Here is a 16720-nt window from a genome sequence, read left to right on the forward strand (position 1 = left end):
ATGTACCTGGCACTGAATTAAGTGCTAGGAACATGCCAATGAATAAAACAAACCAGGTTTCCCCAGTCCTTCTTTAAAATCAAATTCAAATGCCTTCAGTAGCAAATGAAGAGAGTGTCAGTGCTGGGATCACAGGAGAGTGCATATCCTACATAAAGCATTCAAATTCAACTTTTAAAACAACTTTCCAACCAAAAAAGCAAAATGTCTGAGGTGAGACTGTGCCTTACACATCTTCCTATTCCTCACACTCTCCCAGGATGACCTTACCCATTCTCATGGCTCCAATGTTCAGCTCTACTTTGGTTACTCAAAAATCTCTAATTGCATCCAGATTTCTTTTCTGAACCCTAGACTCACATTCCAACTGCTTAGAGGACATTTCTATTTAGATATCCCAATGACACTTCAAACTTAACATGGCCAAACTGAACTCATGACCTTCTCTGTCCATATACCTGCACCCTTCACTGTCTCCTATACTAGTGAATGTCACCCTGTACCCTGTCATCCAAGGCAGATACCTAGAACCCTGATCTCCTCTTGCCTCACACACCAGTTTAAGCAACCCTGTCCTACCAATTTTACTTCTCGAATCTGCCCATTTTTTATTTATCTCCACTTGACACTATGCCTAAAGACACCAAAATCATCTCTTTCCTCATAAGTACAAGAGCCTTTTAATTGGTCTCTGTCTTTAGTATATCCATCCTCTAAAGTACAGTAAGAAAAACCTTTCCAGAATGCAAATCTGATCATATCATTCTGCTGTTTATACTGTCAATGAATTTCTCTGCCCTTAAGAAAAGCAGATAGATACTCTTATCTGACCTTGTTTACCTCTGCTGCTCAAATTCTTGCCATGCCCCTACTCCCACTCAGTGTTTCTGCTCAGCTCAATTCTCTCTAGGTATCTGAAACTTGCTGTTATTTCTGCCATACTTTTTCGAGCTTTTTTCCCCTACCTGTCTGATTCATATTCATTCTTTAGATCATAATTTAGAAGTCATTTCCTTCAGGAAGGCTTCCACAGAACCCAGTACTGCCCTATCATAACATTTCTACAATTGCTTACTCTTTCTCAACAATAATCTCTACACCTAGAACATAGCAGGTATACAGTAAATTTCTGTTGAATAAATGAATGAATATTGAACAAGATGACCACAAGATAAGCCTACGTGAGCATCAGTTTTAAACCAATCCTAGTGCTTCTTACTTCCCTTTCTTTTTTAAAAAATTTAGGGAGCTGTCTCTTCAGAAGGATTCTCTGACCCCAAGGTAGGGCTCTTGAATACCAACCCACTTTTTTTTCTTTTTTGAGAGTGATGAGAACACTCAGAACCACTGTGTATAAAGTGTGGTTTTATAGCAACATAGAGAGCCCAGCTGCCACAGGTCTGGTCTACCCTGAGCTACATACCCTGTAGGAGTGGAACAACTCTATGGCACGGAGCACATCAAACTTTCGAGCCATGAGGAACTTTACAGCCACATTCCAAGAGAGTGGGGAAACGTTGTACTGAACTGTCCACTTGTTAATCTCTTCAAGAAACTGCTTGGTGGCCTGTTTGACAAAGAAGATAAACAATAATGAGTAAGTAGAGAACATATTTACTGAAACAAAAAACAAGCAAGAAAAAAAAATCAATCACCCTTCCCCTGAAGCAAGTCTGAAACCAAAGTTTACTACAGGGAACTGGTAAAGACAAAAGTTGGAAACATGTCTGAAACAAGAAATAGTGAAAATTTACTTGTACAACTCAATGAGGCCAGATGAGGGAACAAGGATCCCAAATGAGATGCAAACTACTGGCCCCAAAGCAAAAAAACAGCAGTTTGTTTTTCGTTGTTTTTTGAAGATTAAAAAAAGGTAGATGGATCCTATGAAAGGTTATTGCACAATGTACAGTGTACACTGAAATTAGCAGTAGTATTTGAGAACAGCAAAACAATTAGGAAAATTTAATAAATCTTTGCAGCTGACTGAACCCACAGGACCTCTTCATGCTTCACATGGCAGCCCAAAACCAGATGCTAGTGCCCAGAGTCATTAACAGCCTCTCTGGACAGCGGTTTGGGGGAAGGGCAGTGGTGGAGAGCCTAATATTGGGGGAAGGGTGAACATTTTTCATTTTCACTGTCTGATACCAAGCTGGCAAGATGCCTGTTTGTTCGCATCTCTTGATAGCCCATGTTGTTTAATCCTCCCCCACGCTATTTCTCCTTGCATTTTTAACCAGTTTCCCCTCTAGCCATACTACCCTTCTGTTTCTTCATTAAGAATAGGATTTACACCCTAGCCCTAGCTGGTTCAGCTCAGTAGTTAGAGTGTAGGCCCTGGGACTGAAGAGTCTTGGGTTTGATTCCGGTCATAGGCACGCACCTGGGTTGCAGACTGGATCCCCCACCCTGGTTCGGCCGTGTGTGGGAGGCGACCAATTGATGTGTCACTCTCACATTGATGTGTGTGTGTGTCTCTCTCCCCCCGTTCCACTCTGAAAAAATAACCTCGGGTAAGGATAAAAATTAAAAAATAAAAAGAATAGGATTTACATGGGAATTTTTTGCACGAATATTCTAAATTGCTAACCCTTTCTGCATAACTATTCAGTCCCTTCCATCCAAAAACTTTTCTCACATATTTGTCTAAAAGGTGAATGACTTGATGAGAATTCTGAAATTTAGTTGATCAATGAACCCACAGTTAAAATGTATCTATTAAACTACTGTTATTTATTAACTATTTGTTAATAGCTGTGCTAAGAAATATAAGGAATACAAAAATGAGGTTTGCTTCAAAAAGTGTAGACCAACGTACTATTTGATCATGGACAAGGTAGTTCTCTTTGTACCCCTAAATTTTCTATTAAAAACAAGGGGAAAAAGGGTAACAGCAATGACCTATTTGAGAGTCTTGGCAACAAGTCCTACATTGAAAATACAATCCAAATAGCTACATGTGTGTTTAAACAAGTAGCAAACTAGAGACCCAGGAGAGTTAGCAATCCCTCACTAAAGAGCACTTGATTTACTCATCCCCCAATTTCTAGGAAAGGAAAAAGGCACTTTACAAACCAGAGTAAAATCTAAGAGGCCAGAGGCTACATCTGAGCTTTAGAACCTTCCAACTGAGGCAACATAACTTACAATACTGGAAAAAGAGAGAAGCAGCAAAACGAATCAGGCAAAGTGCATAAAATGAGCCAAGAAATAAAGGCCATGAAGAAAAGCTTTCAGATGATCACTTCGGCCCAGAATCAGTTCAAGTTAGACCAGAGAAATGAGTCCCAGAGAAGAAAACAGAACTCAGAAAACAGTTTGAGTAGCCTTGGTGGGGTGAGTGGCCAGCATCAGAATGAGGAAACACTGAATGGAAAAAGAAGAGAGTAGCACAGAACGATCCCAGAAACAAAACTTCAGCCAGTTCAGAAGGTCCCCAGGAGATTTTGTAAAGGGTATATGTTTTTTAAATAACGTTTCTTTCAAATATAGCCCTCTCCTGGGTGTTTCTGAAGCTGCTTGTAGAATAAAACACCAGAATATCAGTAGAACATTCTTTTCCTCTTTTGCTAATTAAGAACAACAGATGAATCAATATGCAGGCAGGAGGGGGAAAAATATATAGTTAAATGACCAGGAGGTGATATGAACCCATCACATATCCAACTATTATGACAATTTTTCATTTTTTATAAATAAGCTATGCCCCAAAGAAGAAACACACAGGTTTCAAACACTTCCTTCAATGTACATATTGGCTTCCTTCTATTAAACTCAGTTCCTTCAAGGTTCTTAATGTCCTATAGCTCCCAAGAGCTGTTGCCTTGAACTGACCTCTGTCCCCTGCTGGTCAGCATGTTATTCTTGGCTTTAAATAAGGGAACAATTCCTCCTAATTTGGCCTGAGAAGGTCTTGCATGAAGAGAGTCCAGTGTATGGTAAACAGCAATGTGATATTTACAGATACAAATACACCCACCACCTGCTATACTCACCCTCAGATTCACTCTCCTATACCTCCCCATTCCTCTGAGTCAGAAAAGATGGTCTCATCTTAAACAGCCTTTCTCTAGACAGTTATTCAGATCTCTCCTTCTGTTTACACATGGATTTGACACAACCAGTGAGTACAGACCAAGTTGTGGTCCTGTTGATTACCAAAAAACAAGTCCCAGATATTTTAGTGAGCAGGACACTCTTTGGAAGGGATAATTGAAACTCCTGAAATCAACATTCAGTGTATTTCCTGGTTAAAGAAAGAATGAGTCAAAAGATAATTCACAGCTTACAAAATAATTCAACTCAAGGTCAATGGTTTGAATCTACCTAGGCTTCTGAGTAACTACAGTGGTTAACACTTGCAGCTAAGGAGTGGTCACAGTTCAAACAGCTTTGTTCTTCCTTTGGGACAAGGTCTGAATTGATGTACAGAAAAACTAACATTACTACTTACAACCCTCCTCAACCAGCTTTTCAGATACAGGCAAGATTTGTTTCAGCTTAGTCAAAAGCTTACTGTAATTATATACTTCTCCCACAATCATGTTTACATAGATAAAACAAGTTTTTTGACTATGGCCATAAGGAAAAAGATACTAGAGAACCTGCTCTTAAATAACTGAGAAATCTGTGAAGTGGATTATACCCTGGACACCATCCACTGGTGTTGAAATAAGGTGTAGGAGAAATAAAACCAACAACATAATAGTCTTCATGTTACATCAAAATCCCAAAAAGGTCAAGAAACGTGCTGGCACACTCAGTTCCACAATTAGTATCTTAAATCCTGTATTCCAAGACAATGTGGGAGAAAGGAGAAGAGCCAGACCTAAAAGAAACCTGTTCTTAAAATAAACTCCTGGGTATCAGCCACCTAACCACCAAGGAACAAGTATAGTAGACTAACTGGTTTGGGAGTCAGAAAAAACCTATCACTGCTATGTGATATTTGGGCAAGTCATTTAACCTCTCTAAACCTCAGTTTCCTCATCTGAAAAGACAAGGCTTATAAGAGATAAAAGATAGAAGAGCTTGGGGAGAAAAAGGGACATCTATAATATTTTAAACAAAAATAAAATTAAAAAAAAAAAAGATAGAAGAGCATCCACCACAGTATGGCATGTAGAGGTAGTTTCTGAGTGGATGATTTTCCTTTTTTCTTTACTCCATTCATTTCACACTAAAACTTCTTTCGAAAGAGAGAGTTCCTCAGAATCAAGTGACCTTCTCATTAGTCTATAGCAATTCAATCTCTCTAATCCACCTTATCCAAAAGCATAAATTTAAATTAGAAATTTCCAATATGTGTTAAACTGCAAAATAAAGGTCTCTAAAGAAACAATGCTTCTTCAGTCAGGGTTCTGTTGAAATATAGAAGAAGCTGGCTCCATAAGTATTTATATCCCTGCTCCAGTCTCTAAATCCTTTGTCCCAACTTTCAGAATACACTGGAAGCTCTGGGGATTAACACTGCCATCCTGAGCACAAGTGCTTTCTAACAACATCAAACTGACTAGAGACTGTTTTTCACTATAATACACAACTTTGTAGAGGACCAACACCCTGCAAAAAATGCAGTCACCCTGCACTGAATACCTAAGTAAAGTGATTCAATATAAGACTTAGTGGCTGCCTTTTATCAAATTTGAGGTTACCTCTGTATTTTCAGCAAATATGCCATTTTCCCATTAATTTCAGAGAGAAATGCATTAGTAAATTATCTTCTGCTTATGCCTATTTCCCATCTTTCCTTTGTGAATTGTTGGCTTGTCTATTAAACCCTTTAGTCTCTATCTATATGCTAGGAAACAGAAGGTGAGCTAAAACACATTAGCTTGCTATAAATGACAAGGTGACATTTGTTGAATTTTTGAACTAAAAACTACAATCTTTCCACTAGTCCTTTGTTGTTGTGCCAAATATGGAAATAAACCTAGTCACTCTGAATTACTATTTACTGGCTTATAGCTAATGTTTTCATCTTACCAGAAAAATTTTCTTTTCTGAAGATGTGATCTTAAAAGAGCTAATGCTTTCTCAAATAGGGTTTTATAGTATCTGGGAAGAAAAAGCTTTTAAGAGAAATTTCTAATTTTACTATGTTATGAAACAATGTAATAAAGGAATCTTGCAACAAAAAAAGGTTACCCGTAACACACCTATTTTCATGTTTTTAATAATTAAAAAATTAAAAGTCAACAGAAAAATACTAATAAATATATAATTTCTAAGTATATTTCCCCACAACCACCACCACCAAAAAAAAAAAAAAATCTGGGGAAGCAGAGGGAAGAAAAAGAAGATGTTCAAGTATATATTGTTCTAGTTCAGAGAATCATTTCCACTCTGGCAACTTTCCATGTCCAGCAGCAGTAGTATTCCCCTTCAAGGCAACAGAACAGTAGAGCTCTTTCAGGAATCCAGTCATATTGTCAGTGAAGCATTCACAAGTATCTGTTGAGGACCTACTTTGGTGATAAGCATATATTACCTGCTGAGGAGACACAATTTAGAGAGCTAGACTCTATTCTGAGCAGTTGACAGTCATTTAAATATGGAGACAGATATATTAACAGGTCATTATCATATAATTTTTAATGTTTTTATTAATTTTAGAGAGGAAGGGAAAGGAAGAGAGAGAGAAACACTGATGTGAAAGAGAAATATGGATCAGCTGCCTGCTGCACACCCCCTACTAGGGATCGAGCCCACAACCTGAGCATGTGCCCTGGCTGGGAATTGAACCAGAGATCTTTTGGTGCATGGGACGACGCTCAACCATCTGAGCCACACTGACCAGGGCAACTACCATATTATTTGATAAGTTCTAGGGCAGATCTATGAACAGAGTACTATGGGACTTAAACTTTCTCTAGGAGAATTTTTTTTTTAATCTTTTTAGAGGCGTTCCTGAAAAGGACAAAAATTTTCCAGGCAGAAACAGCATTCTAGTTAGACAAAACAAAATGTGTAAAGGCAGAGTCATGAAATAGAGATTACTGGGGATCTAGTGTAGCTTCTGTGTCCAGCAGTATGTGACAGAGAATGGTGGGAGATGAGCTGAGATGAAGGCTGAGCCACAGTGGGAAGGCCTTTATATGCTGAGCTCCGTTTCCAGACACAATCCTATAGACTTGAAGGAGTCAACACAGATCATCTTTAAGCAAAGGGATGTAAGTTTGGTTCTCCTCTTCCCCCTAAAAATGACTTCGTTAGCGGTGGGAAAGCCAGACTGGAAGGGAAAAAATCTAGCAGCAAAAAGGGAAGTTGCCTGAAGGTAGGGATGTCTATTTTATTCACTTAGTTGCTAGCACTTTGCCTAGCAAAAAAGAAAAAAATATATACGTATGTAGTATTTCCTAATAAATATGCATGATGAGTGAATAATAAACTGTGAAGTAAATTAACATTTAGAGGGTAGGCAGAGGGGAATAACCAAGGAACTTTTAAGATTTACTTTTAGAAATACTAGTATCAAAGAAATGTAAATTAAAAATCAAGAGCTGTCAAATATCCCCTACAAAAAAATAATACAAACAGGCTCAGATGATTTTTACATCATATTCTATTAAACTTTCATTGTACAGGTAACTCTTACATTATAGAAAGAGCAATATAGCCTAGCCTGTTTGGCTTAGTGGTTAGAGTTGGACTGCAAACTGAAGGGTCCTGGGTTCAATTCTGGACAAGGGCAAGTACCTCGGTTGCAGGCTCCATCCGAGTGGGAGGCAACCAATTGATGTGTCTCTCTTCCTCTCTGTCTCTCTCTCTCCCCCCTTCCACTCTCTCTAAAAAGCAATAGAAAAAATATCCTTGGGTGAGAATTAAAAAAAAAAAAAAAAAGAAATATAATAGAGAAAATATACAGCATAACCAAAGAGGGCTTATCCCAGAAATGAAAAGATGGTTTACTATTAAGAGATCTAACAAAGTATTTTCTACATTAACAGGTATCAAGGGAGAAAAAGTATATACAGATGTGGTAGGCAGTTAGCAAGGAGGATAAGCTACTGATGGGTTATGTACAGAAGGCCACCAGGGTGGAAAGCCCCAGGTGCCTAGCAAAGGACAATTGTAGGGTGTGACCTCGCCCCCAGGGTGACCTTACCTCCCCTAGCATATTACTGGTCATTTGGTTTGGACCCTGACCTTTCCTTCCTAGAGGTAACATCTAGGCCTCAGTTGTGTTTCAGCTCCAGGCCCAAAAAAGCAGCAAAACCAGACAAGTGACCTCAGGATTAGCTGCATTGGATAATGACCCCCTGCCCTGGAACTGACCAATCAATCAGTGGAGACCCAGACCCGGAAAGGTCATACCTGGAAAGCTGATGAATATTCTTTTGAGATCCTCCCCTGGGACTTCCCCTAAAATCTCCACCCTTAAAACCGTTAGGGTGGAGGGAGGACCCAGCCAGCTCCCTTTCCCATATCCCCTGGGGTGTCGCCTTTACCTTCCTCACTTCTAAGCTCCAAGGACCCTTCCTTTACCTCTGTATCTTGTTTCCTAAGCCCATTTCTTCCGTTATAGGCAGTTAGACCAATAATGGAGATCACCGACCCTGAGAGAAGACACCTAGAAAGCTAATGAATGTTCTGTTGGGACCCTCCCCTATGATTTCCACCTGCAAGAGAGAGATAAATATGCTCAGGATAAAGGACCCAGCTCTTGCTCTCCCCCAGGGGAGCACACCCAAGCCATTCCCTTCCCAATTCTTCCCTTTAAGATACAACCTGGGGAGCAATGGGGAGCTGCAGCTCACCCTGTGCTAACCCCCTGGACCTGTCTCCAAGTGATACCATTATAATAAACTGGTTATTATTTAACAGGAAAGGATTAACGGAAAGACTAGATAATACAGGCATGCCATTTATACAGCTCTGCTAATTTAACACTCTCCAAGTCTGTTTCCAATTGATCGATGGAGAAAGGGACTGGACAAAGGCAGTTTGGACACATGCCCAGCAAGGTCTGGGGGATGTGAGAAGGTGCTTACCTGTTGGTCACACCTGGGAACAAATTAGTGGCCAGAATAGGCATGGCCACTGCAAACGTGAGAAACCTGAATATTTAAACTCCTAGACAAAGGAGCACACACTCTTGGCTTGCTTGCTTGCTTGCTGTTTGCACCTGACACCTGTTGCAAGGGACGAATTCCCCTGCATTTGCCCATGTGGCCCCTGGCCATGTGGGCTCCACACAATGGACTAATGGAGTTTAATTATCCAGATGCTGGACTGGATCCGGCAGCAACATGCAGTGGAAGCTCTGGAAACTGGCTTTGCTTTTTGGCTTTGCTGAACCAACAGCTGCCCCTCTTTTAGTACTGGCTTACAGGACATGGGACTTTACAACCTGAGAAATGTAACTCCAAGCCAATGAAAACCATCCATTCTCCCGTGTGAATCTTAGAAAAATCTTTTTCTGAAGATATCACTAGTGTTGGGGAAATTGGACCCCCTGATTTATCTGGTAACACAAGACCCCCTTTTCTCTGACTTCTCAGTGAGCCAAAGCAGCCCAGCCTAGGCTCTCCTGTTACTTCTTCTATGCACCTTCCTTGTTTCACTCAAGTATATTTTTGCTGCTGCCAATAAATTCTTACTTACTTACTTTGCTACACTTTGTCTCTTGATTGGAATCTTTCCTTCAAGAACACAAGGACCGAGATTTACAAAATCTACAAGTCTCGGTGGTAACACTCCTACGAATTACTTCTTTTACATCTGTGATTTTGCAAATACGTGTTCTCTTATACTTTGAGTCTTGGCTCTGAATTCTTTACTAGCCAGAACTCAAATACCAAGGTTGCTGAACCCAGGTCTGGCCTGACCCCACGGTTCGAACACCTGGTGCTCTTCCCACCACCCCAATACAACCTTCTCAGTAGAAACAGAAAATGCATTGAAAAAAAATTCAGCACCCATCTTGATTTTTTTTTTAATTAGAAAACTAGGTACAGAAGGAACTACCTTAATTTGGTAAGGATTACCTAATAGAAACCTAAGCAAGCAATCATCATACTAAATGGTGAAACATTGAAAGGTTTTTTTCTTGTAAGGGAAAATTTATTTAGAAAGTCACAGAGGTACAAGAAGTGAGTAGTAGAAGAAATAGCTCAGAAAAGAAGTTACAGATGCAAAAGAAGGGGCCCCTGGAGCATAGAGAGAAAGGTAAAGATAATGTGCTCCGGAGGGAGTAAGGAAGGGGAGGGAAAGGAGCCAAAGTGCACCCTGGGTCCTCCTGCCTAAGGGCTTTTAAGAGTGGAGCTGTTAGGGGAAGTCCCAGGGGAGGATCTCAACAAAATATTCATCAACTTTCCAGGTGTGTCCTTTCAGGGTTGTGGTCTCCACTAATTGGTCGGTGAGGTGGGGAGGTGTCATTAGTCAATGCAACTGGTCTTGGTATCACTCACCTCTACCTCCTCATCCAGGTTTTGCTGCTTTTCTGACCCTGGAGCTGAAAAGTATTTTTTTTTATTAAAGATGGGAAGGCCAGGAGGCCTTCTATTACCACTACTATGTAACCTGTAATGCAGCAAGACAAAAAGAAACCTGATACATAAAGACAGGAATTTTAAAGAAAGAACCCAGAAATAAGCCTATGTATATATAGACATTTTTCATGCAATCCTTTGTATATATATGTGATTCAAGAGACATGCCAATTAATAAGTGTTTTATATGAATTTGTTCTATATGCATAAAATACTTGTAGGAGGATGTATTTAAAAACTGGTAATATAGCCCAGCTGGGCATGGCTCAGCAGTTGAGCGTCGACCTAGGATCCAGGCGATCGGGGTTCAATTCCCGGTCAGGGCACATGCCCTGGTTGCGGGCTCAATCAATGACTCTCTCATCATTGATGTTTCTATCTCTCTCTCCCTCTCCTTTCCTCTCTCTGAAATCAATAGAGATATATTTAAGAAAAAAGGAAAAGGAAAAGACTGTCCTTTCCCCAATGTATATTTAAAAAATAAAATAAATAAATAAATAAATAAATACTGGTAATATTGGTCATCTCTGGGGAGAGGAACTGAATTGGGGTGGGGAAACATGGTGGGAAGATAAACGATAAACTTTCATATTTTTTAAACCAGGTCCATGTACTATGTAGTAAAAAGCTAAATAAAATGTATAAAAATAGATAAATTTTAAAAAGGGATACCATTTCTCTCAATTGACAAAAATTAAAATGATTGTTAACATATAGTACTGGCAATAATATGGGACATGGAGGCTTTCTCACAATGTGACACCTATATAATTCACACCACTTCTCTGTATCAGTATGGCATTAATCTAGCAGTTTTAAATGTGCAAGCCCTAGGACCCACACCACCACTTCTAGGAATCTATTATACAAAAATATAAGCATGATGGTACAAAGACAGACAGATTATATATATAAATATTGATTATATATGTTGTTCCTAATATTTTGCTATTAGAAACAATGCTGCAATAAATACAGGCTATATGGTTATTCACTGAAGCATGGTTTTGTTAACCTTAAACAAATAGCCAGATATTTCTCTAGCTAAATGGGTTTATTTAGGAACAAAAAAAATTGCAATTCAGGACATGCAGTCTAATGGTGAACGACATACAAGTGCAGAAAACAAAGGAGAGGAAAGCTGTTTTATAAAGAGGATGTTCAGAGGGGCTGTTGTAAAGAGCACATTGGAGGAGTCTGGTAGTTCAAAGTGGCTTTTCATTGGGTGAGTTGTAACAATCTTCCACTGGCTGAGGAGTAACTGGACAACCAGAAGAGAGTGGTAAGGTACAAAAACATCTTACTGTTGGAGATGGACAGTATGGGCTCTTCCTGTTTGGGGTAATTGACAATAAGTAGTAAGCCTGAGAGCAACTCCACAGGCACTCCCAACTTCAATTTAAATGAGGTTTCCGTTTATTAATTTCAGTTTCCAGTGGCAAAATATTAGAAATAGCCTAAATCACCAAAAATATGTAGGGAAATTTAAAAATTATGAATGTCCATATAATGGACCACTGTGCAGCCATCAAAGTATATCGCTGTTTTCTGTTAAAAACAACAAAAATGTAAGGCACCTCAAACATGACAATCTGTAAAACATTGAACCAAAAAATTTTTATTCATTTTTTAAAATTTATTGATTTTTAGAGAGTGAGAGAAAGGGGGTGGGGGGGAGAGAGAGACATTTGTTGTTCCACTTATTTACGCACTCACTGGTTTTTTGGTTTTTTTTAAATATATTTTTATTGATTTCAGAGAGAGGAAGGGAGAGGGGGAGAGAGAGAGAGAGAAACATCAATGATGAGAGAGTCATTGATCAGCTGCCTCCTGCACGCCCCCAACTGGGGATTGAGCCCACAACCCGGGCATGTGCCCTGACCGGGAATCGATCCCCGATCACCTGGATCCTAGGTCGAAGCTCAACCGCTGAGCCACGCCTGGTCAGGCCTTTTTTTTTTTAATCTTTATTGATTTCAGAGAGAGGAAAGGAGAAGGAGAGAGAGAGAGATAGAAACATCAATGGTAAGAGGGTTAATTCTTGCATGTGCCCTGACCTAGGATCAAACCCACAACCTTGGCACATCGGGTCAATGCTCTAACCAACTTAACTACCTGGCTAGTGCAAGCCTTTTATGCTTTTGTATGTACGTTTTATTATCACTTTTCTTCTAAAAAAAAATAAAATGAAAAAATATACATGAACTTCAAATTAAATCCAAAATAGTTCTATTTGCTTTCTTAAATCACTGCCAATGTTACTTAAATTATACTATAATTACTACTGCCACTAAAAACTTCCTAAAAATGGAGGGAAATAAGTTCCTCCAATGCGCATCCCTCCAAATTTCCAACCCCCGACAAAAAAGCTGGAAGTGAAAACCAAATCTGGGCAGCCATTTCTACCTGTAAATGGTTCTCATTTTAAAGGAAATAACTGGCTTTATCATTAATTTTTTTTTTTTGGTTGCAGTTCCCGGAGGTACTGCAATACCGGGTCAATGCACAGAAGAAGAGATGGAGCAAGCTCCTATTCCATCTCTCTGTTCCAAAAATCCATTTAAAATATTGTCCTTGGATAGAGGACGTATCAGATATAAAACTAATAAGAACAGCTACTAAGTTGATCTTAGCCAAAAGGTCGAGAAGAGATATTTCATTTATTTTTAATAAAGAAAAAACTTTTTTTCCATAAAAAAACACAGATTAACCAAATAAAAAACTGTGAACATTTCAGTGATTTATCATTTGCATTCCTAGTCTACCTCCAGCTGGGGTCAGTTTCTGGATCATTCTTACAGCAGCTGAAAATAAACACAGGAAGACAATGGAGGTAAATGCTTGCAATCAGACCTGCTTCACTTTATTTTTAAAAAGGTGCCCAGCCAGGCGTGGCTCAGTGGTTGAGCATCAACCTAGGATCCAGGAGATCGAGGTTCGATTCCCCGTCAGGGCACATGCCGGGGGTTGCAGGCTCGATCCCCAGTCGGGGGCGTGCAGGAGGCAGCCAATCAATGACTCTCTCATCATTGACGTTTCTATCTCTCTCTCTCCCTCTCCCTTCCTCTCTCTGAAAGCAATAAAGATATATATATTTTTTAAAAAGGTATTTACAGTACACTTAAGTCTAATTGATTACCACTCACTTTTCTTCATTGTCTCTATCTGCTCTATTTCCATGGACCAAACTTTTTTAAAAATTAGTTTTACTTTTTTTTGTTTTGTTAATCCTCACCTAAGGATATTTTTTTCCATTGCTTTTAGAGAGAGTGGACGGGAGGGAGGGAAGGAGGGAGAGAGAGAGAGAGAAAGAGAGAAAGAGAGAGAGAGAGAGAGAGAAACACTGATATGAGAGAGACACATCAATTGGTTGCCTCCCGCATTCCCAGACCAGGCTGAGGAACAAACCTTCAACCCAGGGACATACCCTTGCCTGGAAATCAAACCCAAGATCCCCTCAGTGCACGCGTGGATGCTCTAACTGCTGAACCATGCTAGCCAGGGTTACTTTGACTTGTTTTTTATTTCTAATACTTTCCTTCAAAAAGTCAGCTAAACTATAGAGTATTTTAATATCTCTAAAATTTTTTTCTGATTCCTTGTGCAGGCCTTAGCTGTAAGAAATTCTATATTTCACACTTCCTAATAAGTAAAACATGACATACAATCCCTAAGTCCACATATTCATATGAGTAAGACATTTCTACTTTTTAGTAGTTCCCTCATGTCAACATAAGAAACATTCAAACCTATAGAGAATTTTTGAGTTTATTTGAGCCAAACTGTCGACAGCTGCCGGGAAGCAAAATCTCACTGGATTGAGATAATGCTCCAGAAAATGGCAATTTTGCATCTTATTTTATACATTATAATCAAACGAGCAGATACAAGTGGGTTACATGAAATCCACTGGTGATAGATTATAGAGGTGGGAGAAAGCAAAGCCGGGAAACCCCTGGGATTGGATGAAAAGTAAAATGATAGACGCATACATCTTTTATATTAGTGGGTGCAGGATAGTTAACAGGAACAACTAACTCAGTAACAATGAGGGGATTTGTGGTCTCCACAAAGCGGTGCCTATGTTTTGAGAGGTCCGGAAAAAAGAAAATTACTTTGATGTTCCAAAGATATGTTATCATAGATGCAAAAAGACAATAGACAGGCTTAGTTAAGGTAAAGATTGACCTTTGTCAAGGAAGATACCAGCCTAGGACAAGACTATCCACCATAAACTGCTGTTAAAAAGTTTTCATTCCAGACCATCCTTTGTGGTTATTTTAAGTCTCTGAGTTTGCAAAGCCTCTATGCAGGCCTTCCCTGAGCTTGTCAGGTTAGCATGTGGCCCCTTTTCCTCTACACTCATTAAGTCTTCACTACCAATATACTAAAGAATAAGTCCCTTCAGAGAGGACACAGTAGGTATAATTTGTTAATGAAAGGTAAATCATTAATAGTACTACTCCCCCCTCCTGCCATGTGGGGTTACATGCCAAGAAGTCCTTACTAGATACCAAATCTGCCAGAGCCTTGATTTTGAACTTCCCAGCCTCCGGACTGTGAGAAATAAATTTTCATTGTTTATAAGCCACTCAGTATTTTGTTATAGCAGGACTAAGACATCATGCCTCATCATTCATTCTAAAGTAGCTACCTAGCCCTAGACAGTGTGGCTTAGTTGGTTGAGCATTGTCTAGTGCACCCAAACATCACTGGTTCAATTCCCGGTCCAGGCACATACCCAGTTTGCAGGTTCCAGCCCCAGTTTAGGGTGTGTATGGGAAGCAGCCGATCCATGTTTCTCTTTCTCTATTTCTCCCTCTCCTTTCCTCTTTCTCTAAAATCAATAAAAAACATAGTAAAACAATAAGCTCTGGCCTGTGTTGTTCAGTGGTTAGAGCACTGGCCCGTGCACAGAAGGGTCACAGGTTCAATTCCCAGTCAAGGGCATGTACCTGGGTTGCAGGTCAAATCTCCACTCCTAGTCAGGGTGCATGCCGGAGGCAACCAATCAGTGTGTCTCTGCCACATCCACGTTTCTCTCTCTTCTCTCTCTCCCCTCCACCCTCCCTTCCACTCTCTAAGAATCAATGGGAAAATTATATCCTCACTCTTCAGGTGAGGATTAAAAAAAAGCTAAGGCCAAAAAATATATATATATATGGCCAGATAACCAGGAAGAAGAGCCTAACACCATCCTCCTGATGAAACCAAATGGGAATGGTTTTGAAATTCCAGATTCTTTCATCTATTATATTAACAATGTGACAGCAGGACTAAGACATCATCCCTCACCATTCATTCTGAAGTAGCTACCTAGCTACTTTAGAAATTAAAAAAAAGCTGTTATTATAGGATTAACATCACATTGGGAACTGAACAGCAGGAAACTCAAAGTAGGGCTGACCAGATGAAGCTTCCCTTATGTGTCCAACATAGCTCAATACTGAAAGGCCAGCATTAACTGAGCTATTAAACATGAAAAGCTCCTCAGAGTTAATGACTTCCTACCTGGGGAAGTGAAGAATAGGGTTTATCAGCACTCACCAGGCAAGTGTGAAAGCCCCAAGCCAGAAATAGCCAGTCTCCAATACCTGACCAACAAAAAATGTTCTATTCCTTTCAAAATGCTATTTCTGTCTCCCTCGACTCATGGTTTTCTTCCATATGTAAGAGAGCACTGGCACCTATTACAGTAAAGAAGGCAATTCAATCCAATCACTTGTTAGAGCAAGGCTTTGCCCCTCCCAGTACACACAGGCCAAAGAGTGTGGTCTAGCAAGAAATAACAATGGTTAGCAAGCATTTGCGAAGCATTTAACATGTGCCAAAGAAGGAACTGTACATACATCATACTCAACAGCCTTCACAGGCAAAGTATTATTAACCACATAAATCAAAGCACACAAAGCCTAATAAACAAGTTGCCCAAGGTCACTCAACTAATAAATGGCAGCCCTGAGGTTTCAAGGTTTGAACCCAAGTCTTTTCAAATCCTAGTCTTTTCACTTCATTGAGTGGTTTTGAGAAACACAAGATACATATCACTCATCTTAACAGATGAATGGCAAGAGGGAGAATATTTATCAGATTCCCTTCTGTGCTTTTTTAAAAATATGTTTTTATTGATTTGAGAGAGAGAGGAAGGGAAAGGGAGAAACATCGATGAGAGAGAAACATCAATCGGCTGCCTCCTGCACACCCCCTACTGGGGATCGAGCCCA

At 39.7% G+C, this 16720-nt stretch overlaps 1 protein-coding gene across 2 annotated transcripts in view; it reads right to left on the reverse strand.

Moving 5' to 3' along the window:
* The window catches only part of PTPN9 (protein tyrosine phosphatase non-receptor type 9), a 110097-nt gene that overhangs the window by 63391 nt on the left and 29986 nt on the right, over positions 1–16720 (reverse strand). For both annotated transcript variants that reach the window (XM_081157249.1, XM_081157248.1), the window contains exon 2: positions 1424–1567. In XM_081157249.1, coding sequence (XP_081013375.1) covers positions 1424–1567 — 144 coding nt within the window. The remainder of the gene's footprint in view (positions 1–1423; positions 1568–16720) is intronic.

This window comes from Miniopterus schreibersii (genome assembly GCF_964146895.1).
Source record: "Miniopterus schreibersii genome assembly, chromosome: 1".
NCBI lineage: Eukaryota > Metazoa > Chordata > Mammalia > Chiroptera > Miniopteridae > Miniopterus > Miniopterus schreibersii.